The sequence below is a fragment of the Harpia harpyja genome, chromosome 9, assembly GCF_026419915.1.
Source record: "Harpia harpyja isolate bHarHar1 chromosome 9, bHarHar1 primary haplotype, whole genome shotgun sequence".
In the NCBI taxonomy this organism is placed as follows: Eukaryota; Metazoa; Chordata; class Aves; order Accipitriformes; family Accipitridae; genus Harpia; species Harpia harpyja.
Window position 1 is genome coordinate 39,531,065 of NC_068948.1, and position 25,150 is coordinate 39,556,214.

Here is a 25,150-nt window from a genome sequence, read left to right on the forward strand (position 1 = left end):
ACTTTTTTCAGCTCTGCTAGCCTGTCAAAACAGTGCCGTGTCTTTTGAATAAGCTAGGAAAGATCTGGCAATCTTAAACCTTCCATAAATCATTCACTTGCTAAATCTTCACTGGAAAGCAATAAACTCATATTCTAATAAAAATGCTACACTTTCCACAGTTGAAATCAGTTTTATTCTGAGAGCGTACTGTCACTGACAATACAATAAAGGCTCGCTTAGATCATTTCCTACAATGTACAAGTAAAGCTGAGATGACTTCACTGTAAGCATGCCCTCACCAGTGCAAACTTACAGCCAGGAATTAACTGTACAGACACCAGTCAGGGCCATCCTTTGTGGCAGGAAGAAGTAAGAAATTTTTCACTTTTGATAAAGAGGCTCGTTTTCCTGTCAGACTCTTAGTAAGCCTGCTTAGTGGATACCTTCAGTCAAGTACCTCCTATGTCACAATGAGCTCTAGGGAGTTCCACAGCCTCACTGGACCCTGCAGTAGCTTTAAAAAGGCTAACCTCAGCCTCATGGAAAATACTTCCAGGGAAGAGCCATGTCTAATTTGGTGGTTACTACAAAAGGATGTTATCTCAGGTATCCTCCCAAGTGTTTTACTCAGAGCCCTGGGGAGCAAGAGAAAGAGGCAGCTGCGTTTAATGCAAAACCTTACCATAGTAAGCATGTGTTGCAGACACCCGGGCCATGACAGTGAACACTACGTTAACTGAGGCCCAGCACCTTAAGCTGCACTTCCAACATACCTAGTGGGTGGGAAGACAAACCTGGTTGAGCCTCCTACCCTTGCACAAGTTGCGCTCCACTCAGGATCTGTACTGCCGTAGATGCTCAGCACCTAGCATTAATTTAATGGATTGTGATCCACACTACAGAACAGACAGTAATACTGGTTGATTGTTAGAAGGATTAACCATTTTAAATCTCAAGTTACTGAACATGCTTCTAGTCCACATTTAATACGGACTGAAGAAAACCCCCTGCTATTACAGCACACAGACTTGCCGATACCCCTTCCTTTCCTGCCAGGCAGGTGTGTGGCAACAGGTACCAAACCCAGCAACTTTGGGTTGTGTCATTTCCAACCCTGACATCGCTTAAGTAAAAATACAAATGCCAATTCAAGAAAAAGACTGAATTTAATTTCATTCCAAGGGATGTCTAACCATGTAAACATTCAATTCCTTACCAAAAAAGTGTAAGTACTTCCATGACCAACGAGCCTGTACTGATTTAATTTCTGTTTAGAAATACCTATGGGAATCAAGGAATAAAGTTCCTTTTTCTAAGTATGGTTAAGCTATCATAATACTGATCACACTGGAGCACTTTATAATATCAAAGTTTATTGCTCAAAACTAATTGTCTGAAAAATACACATGTAGTACTCAAAAGACCAAACACATAGGATTATATGATTGTGCAGAAAAAAAGCAAGCAGAGGCTCAGTGAAAATGAGGCTTTATAGTTGTACCAATTTAGCACTGGCATCAAGCAACTGCACCCAACACGATCCATACAGCAACTATTGTTACCTACTTGGGCAATAAGAATGAATTTTGTTTTTTCACTTTCTCAGATACACATCAGAATACTGTAACTGATCATTTTATTTGGTTAACAACAGCATGGCTTCTTGCACTTCACATTTCTTCCCACGGAAAGTTAGGAGGCTATCACTTCCTGAATTTTGCTCCAGAACCAAAGTACAGTCTAGAGAATTAATAAGATAATCATGACGCTTTTAAATACTTGGATGTTACAAATATTTGTATAAAGCCTAACAGCATCACAGGAAAGTGGAAGTTTACATACAACAGTTAAGTTTATGCATAATAGTCTTTCCAAACTTCTGAGTACCCAACTACTTCATCAGTTTTGTTTAATAAATACGTAAGGAAAAGCTGGATGACTGGTGTTTAAATAGGTAGCATCTGACTATTCACTGGAAGTCACAGTAAGTTTTCCATCAGTACCATAAAGATTTGAATGCACACTAATTTAATCCTTAAAGTCAATATACCACACTTTTGTCGAGAAGCACATAATATGCAAAGCAAAAACTGTCTAATTCCCAAAGGATGGAACGGTTCTTAAAAATACACTCCATCCCTATAAAAATACCCATCCTCCTCTGAATATAGAAGGGATAAATAACAAATATCAGTGACAAAAGCAGCAGTTGTTTTATGCATTCATACAATCAAGATCTAAACCTTTACAGCCGATTACCTAGAAAACACACAAGAGTTACAAGACAAGTTTAGGATACATCTTGAATCACACTGTAAGTGTTCATGCAGAAGCTGAAGTTAATGCAATGATCTATCCTCTATCACAGCAGCTCGTGCTTATGTGCAAATGCAAGACTGTTACACTCCAAACAATAGTAAACATTAAAACACAAGAATACTTCACAATGACATAAACAGCAGTTAAGTTGTTTGTTCCAGCAGTTATTGCGCTATTTTCTGGACATCTCTCCAGTTAAAGGCTGCAGCAAGGTCTAATACCATCTTTTTTTGTTTGTTTTTGTTTAGAATGCATAATATACGTTCTAGGCTTTGGTTCACAATGAAATCTCTGGATGTTTTAATTAAGGGCAATGGTCACCTTGTGATTCTGATAGTGGCAGACTGAGGTAATACAGCAATCCTCTTAAAAATAATGAAAACAAATTTGTAAGTGAGGCATCTCTGGATATTCTGCAGGTGACCTGCAAATGCATTGACATTTTGATTTCAGAAAAATAAGATCTACAAGGGTGATTTGTCTTTTACAGTGCCATCCAAGTACAGATTTTTCTGCTGAAAACACATAAGCTAAAGTAAAACCTACCTAAAGGAGTAATACATTTAGGCATAGAAGATAAAAGCCCTGTCTTTATGAAAACAAAACAAAAAAAATCAGAAAAACAACAAAAAGAGAGACAAACAGTAATCACTGCTTGTCACTACTGCACCAATATTATATACCCTTCAAAAGATGGAGATTTATTAAAGCTATACAAAAAAAAGCAGAGGCAGTGTTTTTTGTTTTTGTTTTTAGATAGGCCACTTCTTTAAATTATAGTTTATGTATAGTCTTCCAACTACCCGTATCCTGTTGTAACAGGATTACAACTTGTGGAACTGAAAAGCTAAATATAATAATAAAAAAATGGGTGAATTCATATTTGCAGAGACCTCTGAGCATATCACTCAAACACAGAAACAGGTAAGACTCCAAGACTCCTCCTGTTTAACCTCAAACATTTTATGCAACATATTAGAGAACAGTAGTTTGAGATATAAATTAAAATCCACATATTTCCAAAATAACAGGTGATATTAAAAGGAGGTCTTACAATACTGATGCCAATATTGTTAAAATCCAGTAGGCACTAAATTCATTATACTGCAGCACTCTATACGTAACATGGTAAAAAAACCCAACCAAAAACCCAACCAAACAAACAGGACCCCCCCCCCCCCCTCCTCGAGCCCCCAGATCACTGTCCAGGTAAGTACCAGGAGCTGCAGCAATTACAAAGAACTGACCTCTTTCGCTCCTACAGGAGTAGCAGTGTAAAATATAGCAGTACAACTCTTGGAAAAATCATTGAAGCCCTGCCACCAGCTTGGTTTTGACTCTCTTCCTCAAGAACAAACAGAAGAACCCACAAAAATGGTTCTAAGAGAAGACTTACTGCAAACACCCAGTAAAGAACCCCATATGAAGAACAAAACCCACAAAGCAGTGCTTTCACTACAGCCAAAACTATTCCTTCTGTGCTTAATTTAATAAAGCCTCAGATGACATAATGAGTACTGCCTGTTTTCTAAGATTGTATTTTATAATAGTTGCATATTTGTGATTTTCTTCTTTATCAGTATAACCTGTTATGGTCTCATTCTACTCATTACTCTATGTCATATTCCAAATCTACATTCTAATTTTCATTGCAGAAGTTACACTTTTTCTTTAAAAACTAAAAATGTAATTAAAAGAGTAAAAACAAAAACTTCTTAAAAAACCTAAATTGCTGCAGTTATTTCAGATTTCTAAGGGTTGTGTTGTGTTTGGTGGTTTTTTTTTTTTTTAATTCTTTGCTTTTATCCTGCAAGTTAATTAAGACTTAATTGATCAAGTCAGATGTATTCTGACTCCACACAAATGAGAAATTGTTTTATTGCTGGGAGAAGGGAGTGGAAGGTCTTTAGACACATCATTGGCAAAATATTTTTAGACTGTCAACCACCATCAGCTGCGTTTTGGCTCCAAGCTTTGAAAACAGCCTTTCAAATTACAGTTTTTATTTTAAGCAAATAAATAGGGCCGTATTTTCCCCTTTCAACTGATCTGTAAACTAACATAGGCTCTTTTCAATTAAAATAAAACCCAATAATTTTCGATATCCAGCCTGTTGCTCTTAACACTACCAGGTATACTTGTTCTTTTCAAGTAATAAAAAAATCTGCATACTGTGATCTTGAATAACTAAGCCTGGCAGGAGACAAAAACCAGAACATAAAGAAACAGCATTACTGGCCTAATCCTATGGCATTAGGAACATTGCTCATCAGTTTCATGTATTTGTCACCAAAGTGTCTTATCAGTGCATATTATTATGTGCTGAAATGCAACAAAACTTTTCACAAAAATAGTTTTAGGCATGTTCATACAAGAAGATGTACATATATTTCTTTTATATATACATATATATGAATGTGTGTATATATATAATATCAGCTTCAACCTGTACATAGATATTCTGAATTTCATCCTTAAAACACATCCATTTCAAACAACATGGATGGCTTTCTAGAAAAAAGTGCTTGATTGATTTTATCCTGTGTGAACATGCCTGTCCTCTGTGCATTTGCCCAAGTAGAGATCTTTATGATCAATCCTTTAAACGTACATATCTCAGAGGTATTAAAAAAAAAAAAAGAAAAGAAAAAAAGAGAAAAGGAAAAAGTAATATTGCCCTGATGATGCAAAAAGAACAATGCATAACTGAAGCAGCTTGGATTTTAAAAGTTATCTTGCATTCTGCAGCAAACAATTTTTAAATAATTGTTGAAAATCTAGTTCCTCCATTTGTGTTATTGCTCCCCACTTGTAAATTTTCTCATTACACATCAACAGTACAGAGAGGTTCACTACCAGGCTGAGCCGATTCCACTATTGTCATCTTGGGTTTCTTTCGTGTTTCCTCCTAAAAGAATACGAAACAAACCCCACCACACAGTCATAAAGAGAATATAATAATAAAACACTTGTTTTAAAATTTTGAACAATTTTAGCCAAACTGGTGTCAATCGTTGTGAAAGGCTAACTTGTTCTAATGTTAAAAATAAATTTACTGAAGTGGGTATAATTAAGTTATAAAGCCAATTTAAAACAGAGGATGAAGATCTCCCTAAAAGTAGCCCCCCCGCCAAAAATCAAGTTTTGAACAGCTCTCTATGTAAGATACTGTATAAAAACAAGCAAAAATTCTGATCATTGCTAAGTCTGACCCATGGCATTCTTCCTGTTTGTAAATACAAAAGAGCATATACTCACTCTTTCTTGTGCCAGTTTTTTCATTTCTTCCTGTAACTTGTTCAGGATGTGCAGATTTGGCTTGTTCTTTTTGGCATACTGCTGAAGTTCTATCACACTTTTATCAGAGGTTTCCTATTCAACAGAACCATAAGCAACAACAGATGAGCTTTTTTGATGAAAAAAAAAGTGGAGCAGAAATTTAATCTGTGATAGTTGTACTTCCTTAAGTAATAACATATATTTCCATGAGTGAGTTAAATATTAAATAGACTATATAATTTTGACCTGAAAGATGCAAGATTAATGCATTGTTGTCAATGGAAGCACTCATCTTATGTTTTGGCAATAGCAAGGTATGAGAATCAATTCAGAAGAATTGAGAACTGCTCATCAAATACATACTGCCTTTACCATGATAGGGAACAACACTATTATGCCAAAACAGTTATCATTAAAGCTTTGTTGTAACTAAATTTAAAAACCCAGAAAAATACAAAAGCAAAAATACAATCACAAGGTAGGTTACAATCAAACAAAATCATGTTCACCTGTTTAACCATCTTGCTACTCTCTCTACCATACATACGCAAAAGAGAGCCCCAATTTTTCACATGTGGATGCAGTAGCTGTAGGATTTTCTGAGAAGCTAATTGTTTCCCCACTCTCTTATTTTTGCCTGTAAAAATAATCATGAAAATGCGTCAATACTGGCACGTTACGTAATTAGATGAACACCAATGTTTACTTGCGTTATTCAAAACTGAGATGCCAGAGAAGAGTAGAATAAGCACATAACAAGCTAGATAGCTGAACAAGCACCTACAAAATGGACAACAAATGAGAACAGGAAAAAAGGAAGGTATTACCAAAGGTCACACCAAGTACTGTACTTACACCAGCCTCGCACCGTGTGCTTGCCACAAGTCATGACATATTCACTCTTCTGATTTTTACCAGGAATCACTTCAAACTTTATGGATGTATCACCCATTCCATGGTTTCTTAAGCACAAACAAAATCAATATCATATACTAAGTCAAATTACAAACAACTGAAGCGGTTGCCGTTATCTTTGACAGTCATTGCAATGGAATTAGATACTGTAATAATAAATTTTAAGACACTAATTAATAAAGAGTTCTTTTTTAGATCAGTAACCTGACTAGAACGGAAAGGCAAGCCTGTATAAATGAAAACCAAATATATTTGAATGTCCCACAACTAAAACCTAATCTCAGAAGACAAGAGGCATAAACAGCAAATATGAATTAAAGGAAGATACAGCATTAAACAGTTCAGTCCACACCACGTCTCTTATAGCCACAGTGGGTGCAGTAAGCTTGGCCAGCCCACAAACGTCCAAGTTACTGACAAACACTGTGGGTACCAGCAACCAAGCAAACAATGTGCCCCAACCCAAACACCTGTACACAACAGAATTTGCTCCTTATTCTGCAGCCTTACCTTTTAAGGCACTCATGGAGAATCTGATATGGAGACAAGAGTCCAGCTTTACTGGTGAGTTCATATACCCGTGAGTCCTCAATACTGATATGGTTAAAATACTACGAAGGAATTGAAAAGAGTTATTGTGCTTTTGGGCAAATAAGACCTTAACACTGTCCTTAACCCTCATTTCTCCTTTGCAACATTAAACAAATTCTGTTACTCTGTGATTAATACTTAAAGTATTTTTAAATCCATAATGGAGGTATTTACCAACATCATTAAAACTGCCACACCTAATCATATATTTGCAGACAGAAATTTAAATAATTTTTTTAACTCCAACTTTACATTATACAAGATGGACATAAAAATGACAATCTTACAAATTCTTTATCATTCTTTCTCCCTCAGGACAAGATTATTTTATTTGTTTTAACTTCATTATGAAATTCTACTTACCAAAATGCTGTGGTTTAATAAAAGAAAATGCAACAGCTATTGGAACATTTTGTATTTTATTTTAAAACAATTGAAAAAATTGTCTGCATTTTCTTAACGACCATTTCAATAGTGTAGGACATACAATACAATTTTAAGTTAAAGCAAGTGTACAAACAACTCATTCTGTATATTACACTTTCTAAAATGACACCATTCCTTTCAGGCCAATCGCTGATTTTTCCTTTACTCCTTACTGATGGTCTGTTACATGCTGAATTGAAAGTGAACATATCACTGATGAACTAGCTATTTAATATTTCCAATACCTGAAAATATAGCACACGCTCTCCACTTAAAACTTTTCCTTTGATTTTCTCAAATGTTGCTGCTTAAAGTCTGAAATTTTAGCTGTCTTATCTGGCAATAAGTAGCTTTCATAGCTAAGTAAAAATGTCTCAGAAGCATAGGCACTTTTAGTTCTTACTTGGTCTTCTGAGACGATCACACAAAACCAGACAGCATGTAGCTCTGAACTTTTCAAGGCATCAACCAGAGGATTCTGGAAGCCAGGACAGTACAGGCAGTACAATGTCTTGGAACATTTCAGGTCTTCAGTAAGTGACCTGATATTTCAACAAGGGGCTAGTTCTTTGCATCACAGTACATTTTCTGATCAGGTCCAACAGAACAAAAAAAAAGGGTTTTCATTGCCGTAGATCTTGCTATAAATGAAGAATTTCACATTTCCATCTGACTGAGAAAACAATGTTATGAATTTTCATTAATATTTCTGACATTGAAGGTGTAATATTTTTAAAAACAGACTCCAATGACAGTCAGCAAGGAAGAGTTCAGTACCTCAAGTTCTTCACTGTCTTTGGGCTTCTCCTCAGAGGTCTGTTTAACAAAGTCGGGAATAAGGATTTCCAGTGTAGCTCGAGCTGCAGAAAATGATTAAACATCTTGGTAACGTTTACTTTAAACAATGATTGTAAAGAAAAACAGCAGAATGAAGCACTCTTTAAGCAAGCTTCACATCTCCCCTTGAAACATCCACTCATATAAGAACACAACTTCACAGTCAAAACAGGCATCATCTTTTTGTAAGCAGCATATTCACTTGCACTTTTTAGGGAAAAAAAAAAATTCTACTTGTTCAAGTTGATGATGAAAGTCTCACAACTACTTAAATTAAGAAGAAACTGCTTTTTGCAAATGCCTATGAAAGGAAAAAAAAATTATCATCAAGCCTCATTTTAAAAGTGACGTAGAACTCTTAGGACCCAAAATTAGAGTTATCATCAGCCCTGAGTTGTTACAGCTGAACCCTAGTACTGTATCACTAGGGCACTCAGAACCATAGTATCGCACGAAAAGCACACCCAGAATTTGCCTAAATTTTCAAAGCAAAATACCTTTTTTTCATGCACAAATAATTCTGGGCTGGCTTTTGGTGATTTAGCTACACTGACTTATTTCACAAGTGCAGAAAGTACCACAGGTACGTTATACATCTTTAAATTTTGATAAGTTATTTTTTCCTTGATCAGACATTTAAACCTGGACATCAGTAAGAAGTTCTCATGTATCGGGGACATTCTCATTTAGATCTTCATCATTTACATATTTATTGCAGACTTACACAATTAGAACTAATTAATGAAGACAAGTACTTGGAAATCCATAATCACATAGTTCGGTGCAATTGTTTTATTACCAGAAAGAGAACCAAAACAATGAAAAGCTTGAGGGATTTTTTTTGTTTTTAAAGAAGGGCAAAGATTTACATTTCTCTAAAATCCACACATCAGGTGTTTACACAGCAGGTGACAGTATAAATATAAACCCCCCAACATGTTCTTATTAGTTTGATCATTAGAGACAGACGCTCTTACAGCTACTCAGTATACATCAATAGTTTACGTGTAAGTTAACATCTGAAGTTTCTTCATGGCTTTCTATCCCAGTACATTGTTGAACCTTGGGTTGTCAGAAAAGCCTATGCAACAGTATTTATCACTTTTACCAAAAGGACACAAGTGTACCTTCTTTGACTATTAACAAAATGATTCCTACTTACTATTGCAAATATGTCATCTTCAAAGCAGAAATGAAAACAGATAAACAATTCAGCAGTTGGTATTAAAAAAGAAAAAATGTTACCAGCTTTATTCTTGGCAAGTTTTTTGCTGCTGGCAGTTCCTGCCCCATAAGTTACTCCATCAATAATCACTGAGGCTCCAAAAGGTTCACTTGGGTTCTCTAGAAATGGAGCAGGAAAGAAAAAGAAAGCTTTTCAGAACTCCCAGTGTAAAATACTCATTATGGACATGGAATACCACCACTATAAAGATTTGTTTTCTTCTTCATTTCAACTTCAAGAGGGATGGAAACTGTTTACTCTTCAGAAAGACTGAAAATTGCTTACTCCAGTATATGAAAACCAAAGAATTTTCCATTACCACTAGACTTACCACCATGTACTTAATTCTTCCAAAGTAAGGACTTTCACATTTTAAAAGATCATTTGTGATCTGCCAGAATTCAAATGTTAATTCCAAAGTTTTTGCATCACTAACACAGTGTAAATACAAGAGCTATACATTCTGATATTGAAAATTCAGTTACAATATGTAATGCATATATAGGAATAATGTAATTCTGAATAATTATAGGTTCCACACTGAACTAAGATGCCCAGCTTGTAATTCCTTGGATGCTGACTGCAGGACTTAATCCTTTCAAGCCTGCTGTTGAAAAAGGCGTAATTTCTTCCTTCTCTACAAGGTACCCCCAAAAAAACCAGCAAAAGCAAAAACGCAAGGAACGTATGGTATACCACTTCGTAAAGCAATCTCAAATGCAGCTAGATAAAGCAATTTGACTGGAATTTACAGGAAAAAAAATCCAACATTAATTTGATTCCAGTTATAGTTGCCATATATGCAACATTTTTAGATTCTTGATTAAGCATCAAGTGCATTCCCCCACAATATTTATCTAAAATAAAATTCTCCCCAAGTTTTTTGTTTTTCTGAGAGCTAGCATCATTTACACAGTCGCAGTACAGCCTACGTCAGGAACTACCAAACTACCTCTTACACCACTGACACAGAATAAAATTAAAAGCTGTTTAAAAACACAAACAGGTATCCACATAAATCCCACACTAATCATGGAACAACATAGTCTCAGTAACTCTTTAAGTTACTTTTAGTTCAGCAGAGTGACGCTTCCATTTCTATTCTAATCCTACGAGGAAAATTAGTCAACATTCATGACAAATCAATTCCTACCAACTGCATGAACCTTTTGCAATCTGCACCTAACTAGTAATTTTTCCACTAGTATTAACTATAATTTATTAAGGACCTTAGAGAATAGTAACATAGGACAAATAGTCTACATAGCCAATTCTGGTTTCCGTTTAAATTTTTAGTATCAATTTATACATACAAAATTCTCTGAGGATGACTGGATATAAATATGAGCCTCCATGACATAACAATCATAACATACAGTAACTTGAACAGTTAAAGGATTTTCAAACTCCACATATCTCAAAAAACTACCCTATTTTTTGTTAATTGGAAGAATACCAGAACAGAACAAATCCACAAAAATATCTCAAATTATTGCAGCTTTAGAGAGGGTACATATGTGTCTGCAGAAATCTTTCAAATTCTTCAAACAGCTTCATAATTGAAGACCTACACATTTCTCTTCAGAAAATATTTGGGTTCAGTATTTAACTTTTTTTTTTTTCAGGATTCCAACGATTCACTAAATCAATGCGTGCCTTACAGTTGGATTTTATGGACATCAATGACAAGAACATTGAGCAAATATTAATTGTGCACAGTGAGCAAAACTGTGATTGCCCATATTTCACTGATGCGTCCTTTTAGATGCAAATGAGTTACTCAAATCCATTTTCACTTAGGCATAGTTTTCAAAGTGAAAACCTATACTGTTATTTTAAATGTAAGACTGCTCTTATCCTCAAAAGCCATGTTTAAGATACAGAAAACGTTTCCTAGCTAGAATTTGACTCAAAACAGACTTTCAAGACATTCCCTAGGAAAAATGTCCATCGTTTGATTTTTTTTTTTTTTTTAAAGATATCCAAGCATAATATAAGCCCTTCAAAACAGCATGTGGTCGATTAAAAAACTTAACAGACTTACCACATTCAAAGAAATTGTAAACAGGGCGAACCTTTAGGACTCGTTGCATATATTCATGCAGTATGCAAACTTCAGACTTCCCATTGGGATTAATGACAAATTCTGCAAAAAAAAGATGGGGGGAGGGGAAGACAGCTAAGTAGTGCCAGTCTTTAAAAGACAATTTCTACTACAAATAAATAAATAAATGACAAATTACTTATCCACGGGATAAGTGCCCACTCAAATTAAATGCAATGCTGTTGAATCAGACATGGATAATTATGACCTCAAAGTCCATTTTCTCTGAAAAAGTATTGAGAAATAAGTCTGAGAGATTTCTATCAACAACTGGAAGTGCACTTATTACAAGTTAAGCAAATATTCTACGTTCAATGTTTGCAGTCCCATGGCCTCTGGACCTCTACACACAGCATTTTTGGCAGATAACATCAATTAGAAATCCTCTAATTTGCTCCTAAACACATGTTGCATCTCCCTTCTAACAACAGGCACATAGACTTCAAATCCACAAATCAGATTCACTCCATTCTCCCCCCCGCCAAAATCCTCTTTAGCAAGCCACAGATCAGGTCACTGTCCCCTTGCCCTGAACGTGCTGTTTTTATTTGAAAGGTCCTTTTTTCTTTTTTTTCCCTGTAACAATATTGTTAGTGAAGAGCACAAACCCTGCCTCAGTGGGCACTATGGCAGTATGGGAGAGAAAGTTAAGACTTAGATAAAGTGCAAGTTAAGTCCTTAATTTAGATAGTTTCAGTGTGGCTCTAAACCTAGAATTTAAGATAGTGTATTAACTAAAAATTCAGCTGCACCTCTCTGTAACAGGGAATGATCAATATGCAACTCATCAGCTTTAATTCTGCTAAAGAGAAGGAACCCAGAAACATGACAATGTGCAAAACAAGAACAAAAAACAAGAACAAAACCCAAACCACAGGTCTATAGACATTTTAAATATCAGACTGCAGTTGAACAAACTATTATGGCTACACAGCCAACACAGATAAGAGCTAATTCCCCCAGCTTCTCATCAGACACGATATCCATTCCTCACACCACAGGACAAAACTGCACACACAGTTCCTTCTTAACTGTATCCGTCAAACTGCTTAAAATTTTTATTTTTAATTGTAGGTTTTAATCTGCATCAATCTGGCATTTGTAACCAGTCCCTAATTTGGGACCAATTAGAACTGGTACAAAACTGAGAAGGCAGCAGCATTGAGTGACTAGGCATGACGGTTTTCAGCAACAACCAACAGTAACAAGTAGCTGAAGGTAGTAACCAGTTACCAGGACTGCAACCTAGAATAAAAATCCTTTCATTTAGGAATTATTTTTTCTAATAGGAAGTACATTTTGACAGTATTTTTCCTCTACTATTTAATATGATGGATCCAAGAATGCAGAATTCTAGAACAAAAAGAAAGTAGACTTATTACAGGATTTTTTTCAGTCAAGCTTAGAACTGTAATTAGTCTTTGATATAGAATAATTGAACTACAGGTAGACAAACTAACCTTTCTTTGTAGGTGCATCTTGCACAGACAAGGTAATGAGTTTCTGATTGGCAGGCAGAATAGGCCGCTCAGATTCTGCCTGCTTCCGCTTCATTTCACGATTGAATTGCCGTCTCTCAGCCCAGGTTCTGAATTTTTTTACGGTAACTTGTTCAAAGTCAAAACGCTTTTCAAGATAGCGTCTAAAATCTTCCAGATCTAAGAAACACAAGCAAGTTACTCTCTCTACTTTGCCACTGAGCAAGCATTAAGTTCACTATTTCCACTGTTTCAAACATGTTATAATTTTTTTTTTAGACTAGGAGCAAAAGTAACATAATCAAGGTTAAGACACTATTTTATACTAACAAAACTAATTACAAGTTTTCCTGTTACTGTGTCAAATGCAAAACATTTGTGCAAACTGGAAAAAAAACCAAGAGCATTTTATTCTGTCACTTAAATATTTTACTAAGCCCTAACCAGCATAATACCCAACACAATTTGTAACAAAAGCTAGTAAATGTTCTAATTCATCACCTGTTCACCTTCTCATTACCTGAAGCAAAGTATACAGCGAGTAACAGTAGTTAACGCTATTAGCCTCAGTTTCCTGAAGCCTAAACTGACTATTGCTGCCTATTTATTAAACAGTGTACCATGAAACACTATATAATGATGCTCCTTAAGTATCTGCTGGCCTCTAAACAGAATTTAACACGTTCATCTTCACATACAGAGTACTAAAAGATTGCCCCCCTCGAAGTACAGCTGCTTCTCCTTTATAGGATATTTCTGCAGATACAATCAGCAAAAATAAAGAATAGCATCTGAAGATATAAACAAACAAAAGCAAGCTGCTGGTATTGTTTCCTTCCACAAGGAATTCCAAATGCAAGTCACGCTTATACTTGATCACTCAGTATTTTTTTCAGTAATACAGAACAGATCCTATTTAAAGAGAGAGATAGACAGGTAAACTTCACGTAGAAAATAAGTGCTTACTGGTTTTAGTTTTGCTGCTAAATATTGATGATTTTTTCTTCTTTTTTTTCTTTTTTTTTTAAATCTTTTGGCATGGTTTTGGGACTGAACAGGACACATGTAATGACAAGGCCAAGTTTTGCATTTGAACGCTACAAAGTTAAGTGCTAGCCTACAATCTGTATCAGTATTCTAAGCAGCAGTAATTTACATGGACGGTACTCTCAGGTATGTAGTTGCGGTAAGTGGCACATGACCTTTCTGTCCAAGTTCCTCTGTAAGTTTGGCAGTGATTTTGGCGTGACTTCTTTAGGCAGCTTTTTGTGTAAAAGCTATCACACTTGCATAAATAAAATAATGAAGCATCACACCTCTTTGCATGAGTGCAATTATATTTGCATGACTTACTCTGCTAAACTTGTGCAAGTAAGCAAATTTAGTTTAACTGCACCATTTATCTTAAGAGATCATACTGAAAATAGATATAATTCAGCAAATATAGAGACTGCACAGAAAAGCTCATTTAAAGAAGTCACACAAACACACTTGACAACAGCAATTCATATGTACCCATTGACTTAATTGATTCTTAAACTGAGGTAAAGCCTACAGGACTAAACTTCCAAAATTTTCACGTTTTTGTGTGCAAAACCTTTGCACGTGGACTCTCGAGCCTTCAGAAAAATTCTCCACTGTATGTTTCTCTTCGTGTTAAAATAAAAATTTATTTCTAATACTGGATTTATTTCTTCAGATCTCTGCACACAAAAAACCATGCAGAAAGACAACTGACCACTTGATCTCAGGCAAGATACTATTCAATTGCCAACTCTGGAATAAAGCATATGTATCCCAAATGACATTACCCCAACCCCAGCCAAGAAAAGACTCCACTTGCCATACATACCTACAGATTCATCTTTACATACTTCAACTTTGGCCTTAACTTGTCCTAAGGCTCCTTGTGCTGCATCTCCCCCTGAGGGGTCTTTATCATCTAAAGGCCCAGAATCAGCAGCAGTAGAATCTGGTTCTTCTGTTTGGCAGTCCAGTTCTGAAGATTTATCTAGGTGCTTTACAGGTGATACTTCCCCATTTGGGGTTATGTCATTGTTTTGTTCCCTTTCTTCATTTTCCTTCATTTTTTTGTAATGCAAGCAGGGAATGCTACTAAGGGGAGGATCATGTTTCTGCAAATACAGAATAATTAATGCAGAAGGTTTCAGTACCTCAAGGTCAGCAAAAGCAAGAGCAAAACTCAAAAATAAAAGATGTAATCAAGATAGAAGTTACTTTTATTCAGTCTAGGCTCAAGCTTCTCTTTGGTCAGCAATCTTACTCTACTCACGATCTGAGTACATCTAATCCTACGGTATCTTGGCACTGTGTAACAGTGATACTAACCTTCAAAGTGTGTTTGCTGTTTTAGATCCAAACTATATTCTGTTCAATTACATATAAATACTACATGCTTTCATAAAATCCATTGAGCTCTCTTGGGGTTTAAGCCCATGACATTAAATCCAATTTCTTCAGATTCCTTGGGTTCATGAACGTCACATGCTTACTTCTGTAAACGTGGACCATAAGCCGCAGCTCAGGCTAGTTTATAGCTACAAATAAATGCTCTAAATATATTTCATGGTGGAATAAAACCAGCATTTTGCAGCCATATGCTAGAACAATGAAGGCACCAAATAAGACCATCTCATTAATTTTAACTGCCCAAACTCATTGCAAAAATAGAAAAACAAAACACCGCAAGAAAAATTGTATCATATTTTCAGAAACAGAGGAGTTTATTTTTCAAGTACCTTAATTCTAACACTGGAAAGAAGCCTGCTAAAGTAGAAAAATATTCAACTGTTTGCAAGAACATATCTAATTTTTAAATCTCAGTAAGTAAGTAATTGACAGCTCTCACCCTTATGCTTCCTGTTCCCAAGAAATAAGGTCTAGACCAGGTAACAACTCTAGATTCTCTGTGCAGATATACAGGAATGCCCGAGTTATGGAATGTCATGATCCATCCATCTGGCAAAGGTTCTGTAGGAGGGCGGCCACGACCTTTAAAGCAAAGAGTGGCTTTAAACTTGGATAGACTGCTTAGAAGAACAGAAAAAGAATCAAGGTTTTTTATTTTTATTGCTTTTTCTGTCTCAAAGGATAAAATGACACTGAAACAAGACTTTTGTAGAAAGATTTTGTTTTAATAAAAAGGCATATGCTTCTAACCCACATTAAATCCTGCAAAATTATAGATTCCATTATGTCTTCAACTGAAAAGCAATAGTAGCACTAATTTTTATGCAGACTGATTTGTTCATTTCACCAGTGAATTTTCTCTTCTCTTTAGTCTTTATGTATTTATATCATCACAAGCACCACTATATTTAATGGAAAAATCGTACTTGCTTTTGAAACAACTGATTTTTCCATTAAAAGTTTTTGCACTTGACACTCAGGGATAAATTTGCACTGAGACACCACTACACCCACAGAACCAAACAGCCAGCAACGAGTTAGGCTGTAAGCTAAGGCTCTCCTATTATATTTTTCAGCATAAGCACAATACAAACCAGGATCAAGTCTACAAACCTTTATACTTAAATATCTTAGCCATCAAGAATACTACTTCTTCCAGAAAACAAGACTGAAATTAGAGTACAATAAGCCAATATGAGGAATCACATAACAAAAGAAACAATATTGCAGTAAAATGCTTATGCTCGCATTCAAGTTAATAATACACAGCCTCACTCCTTTCTATTCCAGAAATCAGAGAATGCTCTCACTCCTTTCTACATCAGAAATCAGAGACCAGACTCATCTTAGCTGGGACCTTCCTGGCAATCCTGTGTTAGTATAAAATTTTGCAGGGAAAAACTGTTTGGTTTCTTATTTCAGAATATAGTGAAGCTGTAAAATACTCCTCTACAGCAGGTTCAAATTTTAGTTCTACTTCAGACTATTTTCAGTTACATTCTTCTGGATTGGTTCACATTCTCAGCTCTTCTTTATTAGCAGTTTGTAACATTTACACAATGAAACTGGATAAATGTAAGCCACTGACTTTCCTAATGATTTTTTTAACCTAGTATTGCATGCATAAAGGCTTCACATAGAGCAATTTCAACAACAGAAGTTATATAATTAAAGTAGGAAAAAGTCCACAATGACTACAAACAGTCTTCAGCTGTTTCACAGTACTGGAGACAAAAAACCAGACCATCCTTGTTCACCTCCCCATCACTGAGGTAACATTCTTCATAATTTTTCACAAATCCACACACTAAAATACAGTCACGTTACATACAACAGAGGAAGACCAAAAGCACTCCCCAAAATCAACTTCACTGTTCAGGAACGTGAAAATCATACCCTATAGTAAGAAGCCTTCAAACAATAAATTCTGTAACATACTAACTATTTCACAAGAATTGCTATCCTAAACTTTGCTTGCTGATATACTTTTGTTCTACAGACATAAGCCACACAAAAAAAAAGTTATAGATATTTAATGAACATTAACTTACTTTTAAGTACAGTTTTAATTTTGGTCATCATTGGCTGCACACTTGTTTCTCCATCAGACTGGTGATCACTTTCACCACCATATTTCTCATTTTCTAGTCTCCTTGTTTTGGGTGCTCGAAGACCCTCTTCCAGTAGAGCATCCACATCATTATCAAAGTCATCCTGAAAGAGACTTCATCAGACACTATCCTTCTGGGTCTACTAACTTCCCCTTCCCCTTGCAAAGAAAAAGTATACACAGAGAGAAACTAGACATTTCCAATGATTCCAGTAAAAAGACTGAAAAATAAGAAAATAAGTTTTTGTAAGTCAGAACTGGTATTTTTCATGATAAAATGCGCTGCAATTGTGCAAGAAGCCTTTTAAATGTTATTTTTAAACAAGACCATAGAAGCTGCCACACAACTTGGAAGTTTGACCAAGATAATTTACAAAAGTTTTCAGCCAATGTTCTGTCTCTGAAAATTCTGCATTTTTGACTCAAGTACTGCACATTTCTAGATAAGACTGTTTCGGTGAACATCTTTGCATATTTTTTCTAGCCACTTGGAAAGCTCTTACACACCAAAAACCTGTGGATTTACTTACCTCATATGAGTAATTCAAGGCTTCTTCATCCACTTTATCTCTTTGAACGATTGCTTTAGATGTGAACCCTCCTCCTTCTTCATCTATTTCCATCAAATTGTCGGTAAAATCTTCTAGCTCATCCAGAACTGCATATTCCACTCTCTTTTCCTGATCAATATCATTTTCATCATCCTTCTTGTCATCATTTTCACCCCCTATTCCTACAGCTTTACCATTACTACCACCGAAAGGACAAACATGCAAATCCCCATTGACATTATTAATACCAAAATCTGTATCTGCCTTATAATCCTGCTCAACTCCAGTGTACAGAACTTTCCTATCTTTGCTTTTGCAGCTTTCTGTAAAGCTAACACTAATCTTTACATCTTTAAGTAACTTAAGATCTGGGGTGAACTTTCGAACTGAAGGTGCATGACGAGCAGTTCTTGGGCTTTGGTCACTATTGTTAGGGTCTATTATAAGACGACTTTTGTAGCAGGCAGATCCCTTTGTGAGAAGCTGTGTTCTGCAGATACTGTGCGTGTCCCCAGCAGGGGTATCTGACTGTCCATCACCACCAGAGCCAACGTCCATTACCTCTGCGTCACTGGACGTTTGCAGGGGAGGTGGTGGAGGCTGTTCATTAGGCGGCAGAGGTGGGGGACAAGTATGATTCTCCACATTCATTTCTCTTGCAGGTTCTTTAGGGAGGGGTGGTACATTTTCATATCTCTCCATTTTTAAAACTACTGTTTTAAAAAAAAAAAAGCTTTAATAAATGTTTATATCTATATTCCTAACATGCATGAGTCCATCAAGATTGGTTTATCATGTTCTATTCAATATGCAACACTGATGATTCAGTTAAGCTGACTACATTGTTCTTTTCATTAATGTAGACAGCTTTCAGAATCACTGTCTCAATTATTGGAAATCACAATGCATTCAGCTTAAATAGCTGAAGACTAAGACTGCATCTTCATTGGACAAGCAGGTCTCCCTTTCTTCCTTCAACCTACAAGAAGAAGAAGAAAAAAAAAAAAAAAAAAAAAGATATTTGTCACAGAAAAAAAATGGAAATAGCACCCCAGGCAAAAAGAAAAAATGTCACTCCTTCCAGCATATATTTCAAGTAGAAGTAAGAGTGACATTTTTACAGTGAAAAAAGCAGGGTATCTTGATACCATTTTGAATGAGGCTGAAATTAGATTGTTTTTACTGCTTGATCTGTACACCAGCACAAGAATTTGCTAACACATAGCTGCCTGTATAATTCGTTGACTATCTCTGCTTGGTTAGTAGGCAGGGCATTAAGCATGGCATTTGTAGGGACCAGACTAAAAACTGTGCATTTTGGGGGGATTCTCCCATTATTGAAAATGACCTGGTATTCGAGCCATACTTACCCACGGAGCAGAAAGGATAATGAGCTTACAGTTTAAGACAATCTGCAAAACCAACAAGATTTTAACAACTATGGTCTTACCAGACACATGGCTTTTTGAAACTTTAAGTTATTAGATATTTTTGAAATCTCACTGGAAGTTTTAACAGGAAATCTCATAATTCACTAAAAACTCACACAAAATGACTCTCTAGATAACCAGATATTGGACATTTGATCTTATATTCCATACTACCATGGGACTATATATTTGTTATATCTGAGGAAATCAGGTCCAGATACATAGTGTTAAAGTTCAAATTAATTCTGGAAGGCATTTAGAAGCCAATGTTTTAGGTAATTTAACCTGGCAAAAATATTCAATTGCTCTAGGAAATTTTACAGGGGGTGGGGCATGTGTGTTTTGAGTTTGTTTGGTTTTCACATTAAGTGGGTTCTTTCTACCATGTCTATGATGGCTTCTTCAATTATACTTCTGTCATCTGTGCAGGGCTATAAGCACCTAGGGAAAGGAAGCTTAATTTCTTACCTGCTATTTTGGTTTCTCCAAGTCCCTCCATGCCACCCCAAACTGGGCTTAAATCTTCCTACCAGCTAGAAATAAAGCAGCATTACTCTGCCCAAGACAGCCAGCTGGCTGAATCTGCTCTTTTCAAAGTATTTCCAGGTAGTAGAGAAAGTCTACCCAAGTATTCTAGAAAGATAAGCTCTGAGTCCTTAGTGTCGCTGTATAACATTTGAAGGCAACAGGGCAGAATGTCTGCGTTGTCATGAGGGACTTACAGAAGCCAAACATAATTCTCTAACATATCTCTATGCCAGCCTGGACATAACAAACCAACAGCAATATCCAAACACCAACTGGGGCAAGGCAGGAAGCTGGGAATCAGGTGTTATAATGGGATCAATTAAAATTCAACAGCATACAGAAGCTACCTACCTGGAAGCTGGAAGAAAGCAAAGCACACAACAGAGCAAACTCTTTAGTGATTTGGCAATAAAGAAAGTTTTGCTGGGGCAGCAGAATAGTTCATACTTTGTGGTGGTTTGGGTTTTGGTGTTTTTGTTTTTTTTTTAAATATACTCAAAACTGTGACATATTCAAGACACTGAGCTTGACATGCATTGTAGAATTACTAAGGAAAAAGACTCCATTTTGATAAAAGCTCTAAAATAATCCCATCTTCTCTGATACAAACATATTACCTTCCAGAACGAAAACCAGCTCATTCACCAGTAAGACGAGAAGTTCTATATATTTAAATCCATTTCATCCTACAAGATGATCATACAATCACCTGAGCAGTGATCAATTCCTTCTTCTTCCAACAGGTTCTGAAACACCTAATGTTATACAGAACACCCCTAGAAATATATTTGTCTAATAACCTTCCCCCTTCCTCTTCTTCAGATTAAAACAGGAAAAAAAAATAATGGTGAACAACAAATTATTAAGTTCTTCAGAACAAATCATTAGTGTCTTCATTGTTAATTCTGAACAAAAGAGTCAAAAGTCACAGTACAAGTTTGGTAACTCCTGGAAACTAAATGCCCAAGTAATCTAATTTTTCGACCTTAGAGTCTTTAGAAGACTCTTGAAAAGAGCAAACAGAAGTAATTTACACAGAAATGAAATACTGAAATTGGTAGTCTAGAATCTGAAAGAGCGCTACCGTCCCATATGATCCAGGAGCTACCTGGTGCAACTAAAAAGACTATTTTTGACAAATCATAAGACATGATCGTGAATGCAGTTTCCACATCCTTGATACATGTCCTGCTCCTACGCTAAAAAGTATTTTAACACCACCAACGTCAAACACAAGAAATTAATCTTCACCTGCCTAGGTTTGGTAGTTCACTGATACTACACCTCTGCTCTTTGCAGAAAAGTTGTCTTGTTATTCTATTCGAGCACTATTAACAATGAAATTCTTGTTGTCTTCCCCTTCTTGTTGGCCTTAAAATAATGAATAGCATACCAAATCACTGCCAGGTATTGTCTACTACTCAGTACACATATTGCGACCAGAAAAACTACTAGACCAAGATGAGTTTAAACTAGCTTTTGCATTTCTAGCCATAAACCTGCCACATCGTGAGGGTAAGATAACAAGAGTCTGGCAGCTCTACAGTTACAGTGGGCTACAATACCTTCCTCTAAGCTACAAAAAGCCAGGGAGCAGCAGAGTAACACAGGTCCAATTCCCATCTACTTTCTCGCCAACTGATGTTACAATATGCCTTTTATATCAGGGGCTGGAAAAAAAAAAAAAAATCAAAACCGCACAACAAAACCAGTAAGGATTTTCCCTTAGATAGCAGGTATTTTAAAAGAAAGACAGAAGAGATGAAACCTAAAAGGATGAGTTAGATGAGCCTGTAGGTTAAAAACAGCCAAATGGAGCTTAGATCAAGGGAACCCAACCATCACATATAAAAACAGACTTAGCATACTAGATTATAAAATATTAGAATACAACATAAATTAGTCTGCCTATTGTCATCCTTAATTAACTTGCCCTGAAAGAACAGACTTTATTCTCCAAGGCTCCGCCAAGTTCCATCCACAGTTTCTGTAAGGACTCCTTAAAAATATATGGAAGACCATTGACAGCTGCAACAGCCAGTACAAAATACTGAAGGAACTCTGGATGAACTGCTGAAAATATGAATGCACGGTTCGTGTTCTGCAGATCACCAATACATGGAAACTTCACATTTTTAATTGCTTGCTGTTATTTTAGCAGATCATTTGAAGAAGTTTCATGTCACAGAGTAAACTCAGAGAAACAGACACATGGTAGACATCTAAATGTAATGTAGTAAACTGCACAGGTCCCAACAAAAGCAGTGTCTTGGCTTGGTTGTCTTACATATGTTCCCTGAAGGCAGAAAGAAAAAAAACCACTTACTACTCTGTTTAATAAGTACCATTGCCTATTCCCACAATTAGAACAGAGGTGGGAAAAAGTACGCAGAGAAAAGGGTATCTCTTTTCAAGACAGGAAAAAAACAGAATCTTAAAATTTGTAACCAGCACTGCCCAAACTCAAAGAGGAACTCCCTTCCCTGTATAGCATGTCAACAGTCTTACAAGCGAGTTCAATAAAGAACGTGTTTTCTTCATGAATACCTGTGTCTGCAATCAGGAACAAGGAAGAGCATACCACAGAGTCTCTCTTCGAAAAATCACTTTTAGAAAGAAACTGGATTCCTTGTCAGAAACTGCTTACTTCACACTCAGTGGACCCCAAAAGGAAGAGTGGCTCAGAGCAAATTCTCCTTATTCGCTACCCAAATACAGTCCTCCTCCTCATTCCAAATGGCAACTCTGCAGAGCAGAATTTATGAGACATTGATCATATTTAAAGATCCACTCCGCTTTAACCCTTATCAAAGTAATTCCGCACTCACAATCATCTACCTTCTTTTTGTTATACCCATTGCATCTTTTTGATACATACAGTCCTAAAAATAAGTTAATCCTATTTATTATCAACTGCTAAAAAACCCCTAAAACAAGAAGACTGAATTTATTTTCTTCAAATCAGAACAGGAAGTCTCAAAAGAAAAATATTCTGCAAGTTAACTACTACATACAGGAACTCGTTTCTCCCCATTATCACCTTTAGAATAAAAAGATTCTGAAGGAAACAACCAGCTTGTGTAAGTCACCAACGCAGTTTAAGAAAACACAGTCAGGGCCCAACCATAACATGATCAGTGGCAAATACAGACAAGGCTAAAGAACTTCTCTAGTTCATAAGACTTAATCCTATTTCAGAACAGAGAGTTCATAGTTTTGGAAAGGCATCCTCAGAAATGGCAAAGCAACTGCTGCTTTTATAGCTTGACCAGTTTTCTGGCAGGGTTTAGATGGTTTCAATTAATCGTGTCAAACAGGAAACCATTTTTTAAAAAATCTGCAAATCAGAGCCTAGGAAGGAGAAAAAAATATTCTTCCTTTCACATCTCAAATAGCTTCTTCCTTGTAAAGAAAAGCAACAGACATCAGGAACCAAACTCCCTTCTCAATCTCTAAAAAAGCAAAATAATTCTGATAATCAAAAGGAACTGTCCCAAAGAACTAGTGACCTAACTCCTTATCCAGAATTAAAAATAAGAACAGTTAAGTTTAACTACCTAAACAGAAGGGAGAAGAGGTACACTCACAACAGAAAAATTAAAGATCTAATTCCAACGTCTCTAACTTGCAACCTAAGGTAGTAAAGAAATTGAATGGGTTCACCCAGCAAGCCCTCAATCCGTTTATGAGGGAGTGATGCCTGGATGTTAGGGGGCCCACTCTCTCAGCGGGCAAACAGAGTTAATATGCAGATAAACCTGAAGCCTAAGAAAGAGGTGCAAAAGGGAGAACTCTATTTTTCCAGCCAAAAAAGGTGAAGAAAGTTAGGAGAATAAACCTTTTAGAGACTGAACGAGATAATTTAGAGGAAGATGTAACTATTTCACTATTAATAGAAGGAACACATGAAGAAGAATCCTGAGAGTTAAAGACAGACACACCACCTTATCTTCACCGTTCCAACGTACCAGAACTAAAAAAAGTGAATGGGCGTCCGCACACACGTTGGTGAAGGGCTGCCTTTTCTTCCTAACTTTGCACAAGAGGCGAGACACGCTCTTCTCCCCTGTATAAACGGATGCGTCCAGCGGAAATCCTTCCTCTCACCTTCCCTTACCCTAAGACACACACACGTACCGTGAGACACGATGCAGTGTGCAAGCTCCTGCCAGAGCCGATACTCCCCATCACCCCACTGACAAGGAGATGTGCGGAGTGTAGAAAGACATGGCGTTTCCTTTCCTTCTACTACCCTGAATGCAATTCTACGGCGGGAGCTAGTAGGGATGCGGCTGGGGGCGGGCGGGAAACATCACCACCCCCTCCCACCCCCCCCACCCCCCCCCAAACCAAACCAAAACAAACCACCAGCTCTGAGGGAAGGACGCTCCAGCCGGGGGCGGGGGCGGGAAGCGCCGCACGACAACACCCGCCGGGTAGGGCAGCCCCCTGCCCCCTCGAGCGACAGGAGATCAGCGCACTCGCCTCCCCTGCTCGGGGAAAGGCTCCTCACGGTTCTCTACCCGCGACGCCGGCCCGGAGGCGGGAGGGGGGGGCCGCCCGATACAGGCGGCGAGGAGCGCGGCGGGCCGGGCGGCCCCCGCAGGCGCCGCGGCCTGTGGGGACGGAGGGGTTACTGCCCGCGCGGCGGCGATTGGGCCGCGCAGGTCCGCTCGTGCACGCCCTCCCCGCCGCCCCACAGAGTCAGCACCCACCTGAGCCATCCCCGGTGTCCCTGCCGCTCCTCCGCGAGTGGGGCGGGGGGGGGTGTGTGTGTGTGGAGGGTGGGGGGCGAGCTCGGCCGCCTCACGAAAACCGTCCCCCGCTCCGCGCTGCTGCCGCCATCTTTAAACGCCTGCTCCGAGCCACTCCAGTCCCCGCAGGCGGGACTCCGCGCTCGCCGAGCCAATTGCGTTCCCAGCCTCTTCTGTCACGAATTTGAACT

The 25,150-nt window shown here is 37.3% G+C and overlaps 1 protein-coding gene across 1 annotated transcript; it reads right to left on the reverse strand.

The window, feature by feature from the left end:
- Nucleotides 1-1,335: 1,335 nt before the first annotated feature.
- On the reverse strand, nucleotides 1,336-25,023 carry DGCR8 (DGCR8 microprocessor complex subunit). The gene is made up of 14 exons (XM_052797565.1): nucleotides 24,921-25,023; nucleotides 18,227-19,226; nucleotides 17,638-17,800; nucleotides 16,026-16,168; nucleotides 15,009-15,291; nucleotides 13,139-13,336; nucleotides 11,619-11,720; nucleotides 9,595-9,693; nucleotides 8,290-8,372; nucleotides 7,006-7,106; nucleotides 6,436-6,542; nucleotides 6,090-6,217; nucleotides 5,560-5,673; nucleotides 1,336-5,209 (listed from the first exon to the last, which is right to left on the reverse strand). The coding sequence occupies exons 2-14, from the start codon at nucleotides 18,947-18,949 to the stop codon at nucleotides 5,126-5,128; spliced, it is 2,328 nt and encodes a 775-aa protein (XP_052653525.1). The 5' UTR covers nucleotides 18,950-19,226; nucleotides 24,921-25,023; the 3' UTR covers nucleotides 1,336-5,125.
- Between the last annotated feature and the right edge of the window lie 127 nt (nucleotides 25,024-25,150).